Genomic DNA, 11,597 nt, shown 5'->3' with positions numbered 1-11,597 from the left:
CACAGCACCATGCGGGGGGGCCAGGTAGAGATCTCAGCCACACAGCCACGCCCTCCACCCCAAGTTGGGTCTCACCGGCTGGAATCTGAGCTCACTTCCTGCCCCAGTCTGTGTCTAGTATGCCTCGGCTAGAAGGGACACACAGTGTCCTCCAGTCTGGGTCCCTTGTTCTCCACTGAGGGGCCCCAGGTCCAAGGAGGGGCCTAGGAGGGGACGGTGGGCCAGACCATGACCCACCCTCTGAGTCTATGTGGTGGCTTAAATGGGGCTGAGGAGTGTGTGGGGCTGGGACCTGTGGTTGCATCAGTCTCTCCCTAGGGACTGGACAGCTGAAGGTGGACTTAGGGGCCTTACCTCTTTGCCCTCCCTGAACACTATGTCCTGAGAAAAAAGTACTGGACAGAATTTCCCCAAACATGAAAACACTGAGAAGAAGGGGCTTCGGTGCTTGGCAGGGTCCAGGAAAACTAGTGTCATCGAGAGTCAGCACTGTGGGGTCCCAGACACAACGCTCCTAACAGTGCTGCCCACGGGGGACTGGCGTCCAGCAAGGAACCTCCACAAGATAGAGATTATTTCTCCATGGGGGAAACTGAGCACAGGGGCCTTGCCCATCATTGTATAGTGGACTGGGGTCCAGGTCTGCTGATTCCCAAGGCTATGATCACATCTGTGTTGCCAAAAAGATGAAATGGTGGCTGTCACCAGGACGGGTCTCAAGGATCCCCCACCTCAGGTAAGCACACACACCCACTGCCAACTCTACCCAACGTTTCTCCTGGGTTCCACTACAGTTGCTAACCACCCATCATTCATTCATTCCTGCAGCCTGTCAATAGCAGGTTCATGCAGCATGCTTTTATTGAGCATAAACTACATCAATCCCCTGGGGATTGATGGGTGAACCCTCAGATGCAACCCCAACCTTCATGTCGCTGTAGGCAGTGGGGCTCAGACACAAAGGGATGGTCAGAGCGGGGAGACGGGGATCCCTGGTAGGTCCCCAGGATGCTGAGGAGAGGTTTCAGGAAGGGTCCTGGAGCAGCCAGCCTCAGCTTGGCCCTCCCACTCCTGCCCATGGGGGCTGTCTAAGGGCTCAGGCCTCTCCTGATTGATTTTATGAACCTGTAGAGACCATTTGTTCTGCAGATACAGACCTGAAATACTATTTGCTGTAGAGAGAGGACACTGGGTTCCATCGGGCAGCGCTGGGCGCACATTCAGTTACTGATTGATCTGCGTTGCAGGAAACCAGGACCAGAGAAGGCAACGTGCCCCTGGCTGCCAGCCAAGCTGGCCTGGGTGCCTCTGCTTTGCCAGGTGTGTCCTGTCCTTCTTCACTGGCCAAGCCCCTCTGCTCTTGCGACAGGAGGAAGCGAGTGTACACTTGTGGGTATGTGTGGTATGTTCCTTTTCTCCGAGGAAAGCTACCCTGGGGCAAGGGGATTAGCTACAACCCGGCCACTGCTTCCCCTCAGAAATCACAGCCTCTTGACTTTCAAGATGAAGCTTAGAAATTTGTCTTGTGTTCGTTTTTCCAAAACCAAGCCCAGAGATAGACAGGGACCTGCCCAGGGTCACACAGCAGGCCCAGGACAAAGCTTCTAGTGAAGCTAGTTTCACCTTCCACAGTGGCCTGTGTGGAGCCACAGCACTAACTGCTGCCCCAGCTTGGAACTTCTCCTCCTCTGCCTCCCTCCTGCTGCACGCACCTGGGGGATTCCTTTGGGTGACACTACAGGAGCTCTTTGAGGAAGAACAGTGAGAATTTCTTAAAAAGAGAACCAAGTTTAGGGATCTAGAGACAAATAGCCTCCACAAGAGACAGAAGGCCTCCTGGGGCCGAGGGGACTATGGGATGTCACTCACAACAGAGAAGACAGCCCAGCAAGTTCTGGAAACTCTGCAAACCAGGGTTTGAGGAGCAGCAACGTGGGAATGTGACTCACCCCAGTGCCTTCCAGGCACGAGACCCGCCCCGAGCCATCTCCCCTTGCCTCCTTGGGCTTCCAGGGGCAGGTGGAAGCCCTGGACACTAAGGTTCAAAGTTCTAAACTTTTTCCAAGCCCTCAAAGTCTACTGCAAACACACAAAGTGGCCGGTCTGGGAGGCTCCTTGGGCAGCCAGAGCCTGGGAGGGGACACCAACATGCAGCCATGGGCTTCTTCCTGGGCTGGGACACTTGGCTGCTCCTGTTTCTCCCAGCTCAGCTGCTGTCCTCCTAATGTCCCTGACTGGGGCTGCAGTGGCCCGGTCTCTGAAGCCCAGGTCTGACACATCTTCCCAGCTGCGATGGAAGCGTCGCGTGGACACCGTATTTGTCTCTGATCTCCCCTGACCTGGCCAGGTGGCTGAAGAATGGGTCCCCAGGGAGAAGCAGGTTACCGCCCCCAAGAGGTCACATCGGTACTGCAGTTCAGAGCTCAGCCTCCTGGGGCGGAGGATGGACAGGGAGGAGACACGTCTCCTGGTAGCAGCCCCATTCCCCAGGAGCAAAGAGGAGAAAGGAGGAGTGTGGACCTCAGGAAGATTCAACCCCACTACGTGGGTGAACGCCCCCCAACTGCCCAGGGTGCCCTCTCCTTTAACTAAAGTAGCCAGCGAGCTACTCAAGGCCAGTTCTTTGGGACACCCTTTCTCGACCTGGGAGAGCTCAAGATTGCTGGGCAGGGGAAGGGTCTCCTTCAAGGTCCCAAGGCCTTTAGAAAAGTTAGAGGCTCATGCCGGTAGCACCTCACTCTGGACACAATACCAGCCCCAACTCCAGCCTCTGCCTGGCTCCTCTGATGAGCAAACCCAATCCAGGAAAGAGAGGGCTCTGCCCAGGCCTCCCAGCCAAGGATATCATCCCAGTGCGGGCGTTTTGTCCTCACTGCGAGTCCCCCCGTCTGTGGGATGGACAGAGGCTGGGTGAGAGTGGGCTGTGGATTATTTTTAAATCACTTCAATGTTTTATGAATTTAAAAAGCAAAAGCATTCTTCTGAGTGAATAGATGGAACGCCAATAACACTTCTGGAAATTTCAGCTACTATGAATTGGATCCAAAAATTTTCATTCATTCATGGTTTGTGGTTTGAGCATGGGACAGGGCTAATCCTTTGCCCACCCAGGACTTTGTGTCCAGTTTTTGCTGAGAGTGTTGTAAGGAAGGCAGGCCAGGCAAAGGCCCTGTGGCCCCACTCCCCAAGGCCAGCATTTTTTGGCCTTTGCTGTCCTGAGAAGTACTCTCTTGGGGGAGCTGGGATGACAAAGATGGGGCAAGGCTGAGCTTTGTGCCCCTCAACAGAAAACTCCCCTCCCCCACCCAGCCTGCCCACCTTGGCTTTCACCTTGATTGGCCTTGACTTTCAACTCCACATTGAAGTCACCTGGGAAGGTTTGAAAACCATGCTGCCCCGTGGATCCCATCAGAATCCACAGCTGGGGCTGCACCCGGCAACCCACCTCCTCTCCCCCCACCTCACAAGTGTCCCTGTTTGGTGTGTCCCTACCAGGGTCCTGATCAAGATGTTGACTCAAACTATGGGGTTCGAAGTTTCATGGCTGCCCTAGGCTTTGAGGAAATTGTAGATCATATATGGCTTCTGCTCTGGAAGGAGTGGGGCTCAAGACCCCACAGCCAAGAATTACTATACAGCAGGGCAAGTACTGTCCCTGGGATGGGAAGTAGGCATGGGGTATACAGACAGAATGAAAAGAGGTCAGGGCTTTTCCAGGAAACCGGGGTGCATGGCAGACCATTCGGGTGCCCCCTCCTCCCTGGCAAAGACCCTTGGAAAGACTGTTTTGCAAAAAAGCCATTGGAGGGGATTCGGAGTAGGGCACTGGTTCCCTCTGGTGGTGATAGTGGGAATTGCACCCCAGACAGGGGCTGTGTCCCAGCTGTTTGATTTGACAGTAATTCATTCTTGCTTCCTGACTTGGTTGTTCTTGTGACTCACTACAGGTTTGAATTGTGGAAAGTTCCAAAATAAAGTGAAAGTTCAGTGACTACAGATCATGTGACCTTCATGGAGAGGGAAGGGAAATGTTCCCAAGAGTCCTGGCCAGATAGCAGGTCCCAGACTCAGAATGTCCCCTGGGGCAGTGGTTGTCAGCCCTGGCTTCTCCTCAGGGCCACTAGGGAGCTTGCTAGGCCTCAGACTATGGGCCCACCCCAAGCTTCATATCCAGCAGGCCTTGAGGGGATCCTGGGCATCTGGTGGTTCAAAGGAGAGGGAGGGAGGCCTCAAGTCAGGCTGATCAGGAAGTGACCACCCAGGACCATTTCCCTCCAGAGTGGCTGGGATTCCTTTTCAGTGTTATAGGCTTAAATAGAATGTTCTAGAAATGACTCCTCTCCATGGCTCTGCTCTCTGGGTGGGTCCAGGCCTGGAATACCTTCTCTTTCCACTTGCCTTTGGCTATATGTGGGAGCTTTGGGAGCCCACTTCCTCCTGAAAGCCCTCTTAACTGGACCTGCTGCATCTCCTACCCTCACACAGGTGCTCATGTGTGGCCCTGTCTCCTGCATGGTAATACCGTATTTTATTTAATGATATGACTGTCACATTTTGTCATCAGTAAGCCAACATCAGAGACCTTGGTGCTGAGATGAGTAGCCAGGCTCTTCCCTTCATGGCTCCTGGTCCCCTCTGGAGACCCCCCCCCCACTCACCATCCAGGCCTCTCTCTCTCCCCCCTTAGCTATTCAAGTGCACAGGTGGGTGGTGGGGAGCCTTCCAAACCTGGGTGTCAGTGTGGCCGGAAGAGTCACTCTGGACAAAGTCACCGTCTCTCCTGGGGCCTCAGTGTCCTGTCCTGTAAATGAAGGTGTGTACATTTCGCTCTCTAAGGAGCAAGCCTTCTGTGATTCCAAGAGGGCTGGTGGTCTTCAGGGCCTGGGAGCACTGGATTAGGACAAAGTTTAATTCCCAAGTTCAGTAGTAGTCACCCTGCCCCTGGTCCCAAGAATAGCTTGTTCCATTTGGAGCCCACCATGTTGCTGTCCTTGGTGCTGCTGGTTCTGCCCAGGCCCCCTAGGATGCTGGCAGATCCAGATGACGAATCAGACACCAGGGTGCCCTGATCCCACCATCCTTCCTGTATGTGGAGGAAGGGAGGGAATGAGGGAGGGGGAGCTGGGCTCTGTCCTGAATGCAGACTCCCAGAAGGGGGCGCCCTGAACAGCCTGGGTGTAGCTCTGGGGATGTGGGCACAGGTAGGTGAGGTTGTCTGATACCTTACAGGATGAGTCTGCCCTGAGTGGGTCCCTGAACCAACAGGGGCTGGAGCAAGCAGTTGCAATGGGCTTACCCTGGCTGTCCACCCAGCCCCGGGCCCTGGATTGACTGAGCCAGCACCCACACAACTGGTGGGAGTGGGTGCAGCTGGGGTCTCCTGGCCCCACGAGCACAAGGGTTGGTGGGGGGAGAAGGGAGAGTGCTGATGCCCAAGGTCGGGGGGAGCAGAGCTGCCTGCCTGGCACAGTGGTGCACTTGGGGGAAGGGCGGAGCACATGAATGTGGCACAAACAGCCCCAGCCTGGGCAGCCTGGGGCATCTCCATAGTAACTCCCACGCAGAAGCTTCCAGGCTTCCAAGAGCAGCACCCCGTGTCGGGCAGAGGCCTTAGCAGAACCCAGCAGACCCAGAGACTTTGAACCTATGGACTTTCCGACTTCATCAGGCATTCAGGAGCTAGACTGAGGCTTCTGTCCCTAGGGATCCTGCTGGTCAGGGGCCAGCGGAGAGACGCCTGCAGAGGACAACACTCAACTTGCTTTTGCAGGCAGGTGGGTGGCGGCAAGAGTCATTGAAAACCAAACCAAGACCAGGCTGAATTTGTACTCCATCTGGGAACAGGGGGCTGTGGTAGTTATGGGATGGAGGGGCAGGGGGAGGTGAGGGAAGAGGTGAGGGAAGAGACGTGGGGGCAGCAGGAGGCAGGAGGCGGTGACACAGTCATCCATGCAGGAATCACACTGAGCCTGGCGCTTCCTCCAGCCTGTGAGCCGGCAGTGCAGGGACAAAGGTCAACAGCCCAGGGAAGATGGGGCATCCTTGGCCTCCTAGCCAGCCCCCTCCGGCCGTGATGGGCACAGCAGACCCTGCAAGGACACAGCAGCATTCAGGCAGGGAGGACGGTGGCGGAGGTCGGGAGTCTTGTTTCCTCCTTGTCTGACTTAATGCTCTGTGGGGCCCCTCTGCAGTCTCTGCTTGTCACCTACTTCACGCCAGACGCGTGGCGATCAAAAACAGGTGATGGAGACAGCCCACCTGGCTGCTTGGATGACCCTGAGATTCTTCCTGGGTTGTTGCGCCTGGCCCTGCCCTCCTCCCTCTGACCCCTCCCTGGCCACACCCTGCCCGCCCCTCCTGACCCTTGCAGACAGACGTACAGACATACCTCTTGCTACAGCATGTCCTCACTGACTTGCCTGGGGTGGGAGGAACAAAGACTCGGTCAGTGGGAGGTCCCTGAGCTCGGGACCCCCTCTCAAGACCTCAGAGACAGTTGTCCCTTCTTCCCTGGCTCACCCCCCTGGGGGTTTCCCCAGGCATCACTCACCGAGGCTTCCTGTTGCCCCCACAGCGGAATTTTCTGCCTTGAAAAGAGAAAGGAGGATCTGTATTCGTTGACCTCTCCCTTCCCAAGGAGACCCTGGAAGACTTGGTTCTTCCAGTCTCTCCTCCCCCCTCCTGCCAGCATGTCCACAGTGTGGGGCTGGAAGGCCACATTTGACTGTCTCTCTTTACAGGGGGCTGGACAATAAGCATTCAAGAGCTCCAGCCAGCCAATCAACAAATATTTAGGCAGCCGATCTGTACTGGACTGTGAGCCCATCGAGCATGGCCCCGAGACTGGGCCTTGTGGTGCTCCCAGCTCAATGCTGGGCACATAGTAGCTGCTCAGTACGTGCTTGGAGAAGGATGCCTGTAAGCCCAAAGCTGAGGTCCCTGCACAGGCCCATTGACCTCCGGCACCTGTGTGCTCAGCCACTACACAGTGCCACCCTGGAGGAGCTCCCATGGGGCGCAGTGGGGAGACCAGCTATTCCTGCAGACCGAGTCCTGTAGATGCAGTGACAGTGAGTGTGACTGTGCCAGAATTCTAAAACACAGAGGTGTGTCTGCTACACAAGGGGTCTCCTTTTCAGTAATTATGCTTCTGATGTTTTTCTTTTGGTTGCAAAACAGGTCAACAAGCATTTATTAAGCACCTGCTGGGGATGGGAGAAATCCAGGCCTTTCTCACCTAGAATGCTCCATGTCCATACTGGACCCTTCTTAAAGCCCGTTCTTGATGCCATGTCTTTAGTGTAAGCCCTAATCTAGAGGCAGTGGGAGGGATCATCCCTATTTAACAGACGAGCAAACTGAGGCCCAGGGACTGGGGTCTGTGGTAAGTTAACAGCAGTGCCCAGGGGTCTGGCTCCCAGCCACGCTTGCTTTCCAGTGGAGGGGGGGGGGGGGTCAGATAAGAGACACCCCTGGGTTTGGTTGAATCCAGCTCTGCTCCTCATGAACAGCTAGCTGTACCTCTCTGGGTGGCCTGATTTTTCATGTGTCACATGCTGACAGTGGTGGCCTCCCTCAGTGGGGCTCAGAGGATTAAATGGGCTGATATTCAGTTCACATCTAAGAGTGAGCCCAAATCAGGGCAGGTGCGGGGCTCCCCTTGCCTGGCCCTCTCATTTCCGCTCCCCACCCTTCATCCCCGCCCCGCTGCAAGTTCCCTGCAGCTCCTCCAGGGTCCACTAGAGGGTGCACTTCCTTCCCAGTCCTGCAGGGCCAGCGGGCGGGGCTGGAGATTCACTCCGCCCTTGGGGATTTGGCAAGTCACTGTGCCCTAACCAGCACCCCGCTTCCAACACAAGGCCGCCGGCACTTACTGAGTAGGATGATCAGTCCCACGACGAAGGCCAGGCCAGCGAAGATTAGGCCCCCGTTCCGGACAGTCTCATAGTCTCAGGAAAGAGAGGGGGTGAGAGGCGACATGGGGGATGGGTCATCTCTCGGCAGCCCTCCCCGCGGTCCCCCCAGCAGCAGCCCCGTGGTGACTGGGGGCCGTCAGGAGGGGGATATGACAGAGTCAGAGCTGGGGCCAGCTGCTGGGCCAGGAGGTGGGGGAGGGCAAGGCTCCGGAAGGGCCGGGAGGTGGGGTGGGTGGCCAGGCTTACCATAGTAGAATGGGTCCACGTCCCCCTTGGGGCTGCCACCTGAGGAGAGAGCCAGAGGTGGAATGATGGGAAGGGAAGTCACAGGCGGCGATTGCAGTCCTCCGCCTCCCAGCCAGCCCCCAGGGTCCAGGGAAACTGGGCAATAGGCCCTGGAAGGAGGAGGCCAGAGGGGGCACCTGCCCTAGGCTGCCTGGGGACCCCAAGAGGGTCCATCCCGGGGGGCCTTTCTGCCTCACACCCCAGTAAGGGAAGGCCAAGGAGCTGTTCCCTTGAGAGTCACCAGCAGGCTCTCTTCCCACCAATTGTCCACCACGCGCCCTTAGCAGACCTCTGTGCAATGAACCAATGAATAAAATACAGCCTCTGAACAGAAGGAGGAAACTGCGGCCTAGTGGGAGGCTTATGTGAAGTTCCAGGGAAGCTGGAGGCCCAACTGGGGCTTGACTCCTTTCTAGATTCTGCTTTCCTACATTACCATCCTCAGGGGTGAGCAAATTTATTTAAAAGACATTAATATAAAGAACTTACAGGTACCAGGCTAAAGTTAGCAGAACATTAACTTATTTACCCTGAGCCACTGATATTTCCCAGTATGATCCACAAGAAGATGCATGCACAGAAAGGGTAAGTAAGCTACTCAGTCACCCAGCAAGTAAGGGGCAGAGCTGGGATTTGAACCCAGGAAGGAAGTGGCTGTATCAAGATGCTATGCTGCTTCTCAGAGAACTTTCCAGTCAAAGTTGTCTGGCCTGCCTCTGCCTCCTGTGGATTCCCCAGTCCTGTAACCAGCAGATGTCACAGCTCTGCCCACCATCCCCCTGAGCTGAGTTCACTTGCCCTTGGACAGCCATCCCTGGAGCTGCCCCCTTTCCTGCCCTGTGCCGAGGTAGCCTCGAGGCCCCCATGAGCCCTGATGTCCCCCTTGGCCAGTCCCTCGGTCAGGAGGGTTCAGGCCAGGAGGGGTTGGTGCCTGGTTGCTCAGGAGGGTCAGAGGTCAAAGTAAGTCTTTGAGCAACCAGGCCCCTAACCCCAGGCAGAAAGCCTTCAAGGTCATCTCCCCAGATTCAGTCCAGGTCTTGTTCAAGGTCACACAGGGAGATAGTGTCAGACCCAGCTAGACCCACACTAGGAGTCCCCTCCCCACTCAGAAAACCGCCTCCTCTACCCATGAATGAGCCCCTCCCCCTCCTCTAGGTCTGGCTCAGAACCCGCCTTGGTCAGTAGCTGCCCCTGTTGGGCTCCAGGCCCGAGTCCCCCATCACCTGATGCCTCTGGAGAGTGTGTGCTGAACTTGGGTGACTCTTACCCTAGGAAGGCTGACCCCCAGGTCTGCTTCTTCCCAGAGTACCCTGAGCTCAGACGGCCTAGGAAGATGCACTGGCCAGGATGGCCCTTTCAGAGAGCCAAAGATGGGCACTCATCCCCCTCCAGCTCCACGTACTGCCCCCAGTCCTGCCCTTTGAACCAGTCTTCATTGGCATGAAGGCAGGGTCCTCTTTCAAAATGCAAATTTTCTTAGCAAAAAGGCTGGCCCATGGAGGAGGGGGCTACCCTGAGAGGCAGGAGAGGGAAGAGCAGGGTCACCCCTCCAGCGGTGGCCCAAGCAGGGTCACCTGGCTTCACACACACACAGAAACACTCACCATCGTCTGCCGTTGCCAACACTGCCATTTCCCCAGCCAGCGGGGGCCTGTCCCCACTACCCTTTTCCTGCTGCCTCTGCTTTGGGGAGAACGTCTGCCGTGTGGTGGCCGGGGACGAGGTGGGGGCATTAAACATTAACAGTACCAGGTAATATTTACCCTGGTCACAAGAAAGCTGCGGTGTGGATGGAGGGCTCCCGCTGAGGCTCTGAGGCTCGAGGGGGAGGCTGGGGAGGCTGGCTCAGCTTCCAGCCCTCCCAGAGGAAGTTTCCAGAGAAGGGCCAGGCCAGGCCAGGCCAGCCTTGGTGTTCTTCCACAGCGGGAGGAGCCACAGCTGGGGCGTGGGGGGGGGGGAGTTTCAGACTGCTCAGCTTGCACTGTCCTTGGGAGCCCCCCAGCAGTGGCCACCTTCCCAGCCCAAGGACGCCACTGTAGTAGCTGCTGTTTCTTTTTTTTTTATTTCTTTTTTTTTTTTTTTTTTTTGGTACAAGAGATTAAACCCAGGGGCACTTGACCACGGAGCCACATCTCCACCCCCTTTTTACATTTTATTTTGAGACAGGGTCTCACTGAGTTCTTAGAGCCTCCCTGTTGCTGAGGCTGGCTTTGAACTCACAATCCTCCTGCCTCAGCCTCCTGAGCCACTGGGATTACAGTCATGCACCATGGTGCCCAGCAAGATGGCCCCTATTTCTTAGCATCAGGGGTTTCCCGAGTGGGTCCCGGTGCCGCACTCTCCTCTTCCCCTCTAGCCCTCAAGGACTCCCCTGAGCCAACCAGCAGCCCCAGCCTTGGACAGCTACAAGGTGGCCAGCCATCGACTGCCGTGGAAGGCCCTGCCCCGTGATATCTTTTCCATCCATTGAGGTTCCTCCGGCACGCGTGCCTCAGTTGGAAAGGCTCCAGCCGTCCCTGACTGATCGTTCTTTCTCTGCTACCCTGATGCTTCCTTCCTCCACCATGAAACTCCTGCTCTCAAGCTGTCCCCATGCCACTTGTCCAGCATGCACTGTCTCCTCCTTCAGGCAGGGGCCCCGGCTTATCCCAGAGGCAACACTTTGCTTTATGGTTCACAGAGTGATTTCCTGGCTGGCAGCTCCTTGAGCTCTGCATGCGCCCAATTTTACGGATGAACGTGAACCGCGAGGTTGGAGCCTCGCCCAAGGTCACACAGCCCACAAGGGGAACGGGGAGACGGATGGTCAGTCTTTGGTTTCAGGGGTCAGACGCTTTCCCCACTCCTCCCAGGCTGTCCCCCCATGGCACATGACCTTCTCCCGGGGGCTCAGGGGCTGGGTTCTCCACTCCTGTGAGTTCTGACTGACTGAATCTGCCTCCAAAGAGGCTAATGCACAATGGAAGCCAAAGGGCTGAGGCAGGGGCCAGGGGCCTCCAGGGCCAGTAGAGTCCTTCTGAGGGCATGTCCTCCTGGAGCAGTGGCCAGGTTCACACCCGGGTCCTCCCTTGGCTCATTGTGGGGCTCCTGTCCACTTGCTTGCCTCTCTGTGACTCGGCTCCTCATCCACACAGTGGGCATGGCCCCCACTAGGGTGGCTTCCAGGCCCAGGTGAGAGCCTGAGGAGTAGAGGACCTGTCTCCCAACAAGTGTCACTGCGGTCACTGCTGTGTTTGCATTGGGTGAGAAATGACAGGCTTTAACCTACCGCTTAACATTTGCTGTTGGACACAGAAAAGCCGACACCCTCCACTGCAAATAAGCATGAGCCAGTGAGATGGGGAGAAGGTTATGATCCCGCAGACCCCACTCAGCGCCCTTCTGCTTGCAGAGCCA

The 11,597-nt window shown here is 56.5% G+C and overlaps 1 protein-coding gene across 1 annotated transcript; it reads right to left on the bottom strand.

Annotated features, from left to right (window-relative positions):
* Window positions 1-5,847: 5,847 nt before the first annotated feature.
* On the bottom strand, window positions 5,848-9,989 carry FXYD2 (FXYD domain containing ion transport regulator 2). The gene is made up of 6 exons (XM_081279010.1): window positions 9,806-9,989; window positions 8,163-8,201; window positions 7,875-7,949; window positions 6,551-6,587; window positions 6,389-6,419; window positions 5,848-6,089 (listed from the first exon to the last, which is right to left on the bottom strand). Exons 1-5 carry the CDS (start codon window positions 9,939-9,941, stop codon window positions 6,395-6,397), a joined length of 312 nt encoding a protein of 103 aa, XP_081135136.1. The 5' UTR covers window positions 9,942-9,989; the 3' UTR covers window positions 5,848-6,089; window positions 6,389-6,394.
* Between the last annotated feature and the right edge of the window lie 1,608 nt (window positions 9,990-11,597).

This window comes from Spermophilus citellus, assembly GCF_964194105.1.
Source record: "Spermophilus citellus genome assembly, chromosome: 2".
In the NCBI taxonomy this organism is placed as follows: Eukaryota; Metazoa; Chordata; class Mammalia; order Rodentia; family Sciuridae; genus Spermophilus; species Spermophilus citellus.
This window is presented reverse-complemented; position numbering and strand designations above follow the sequence as displayed.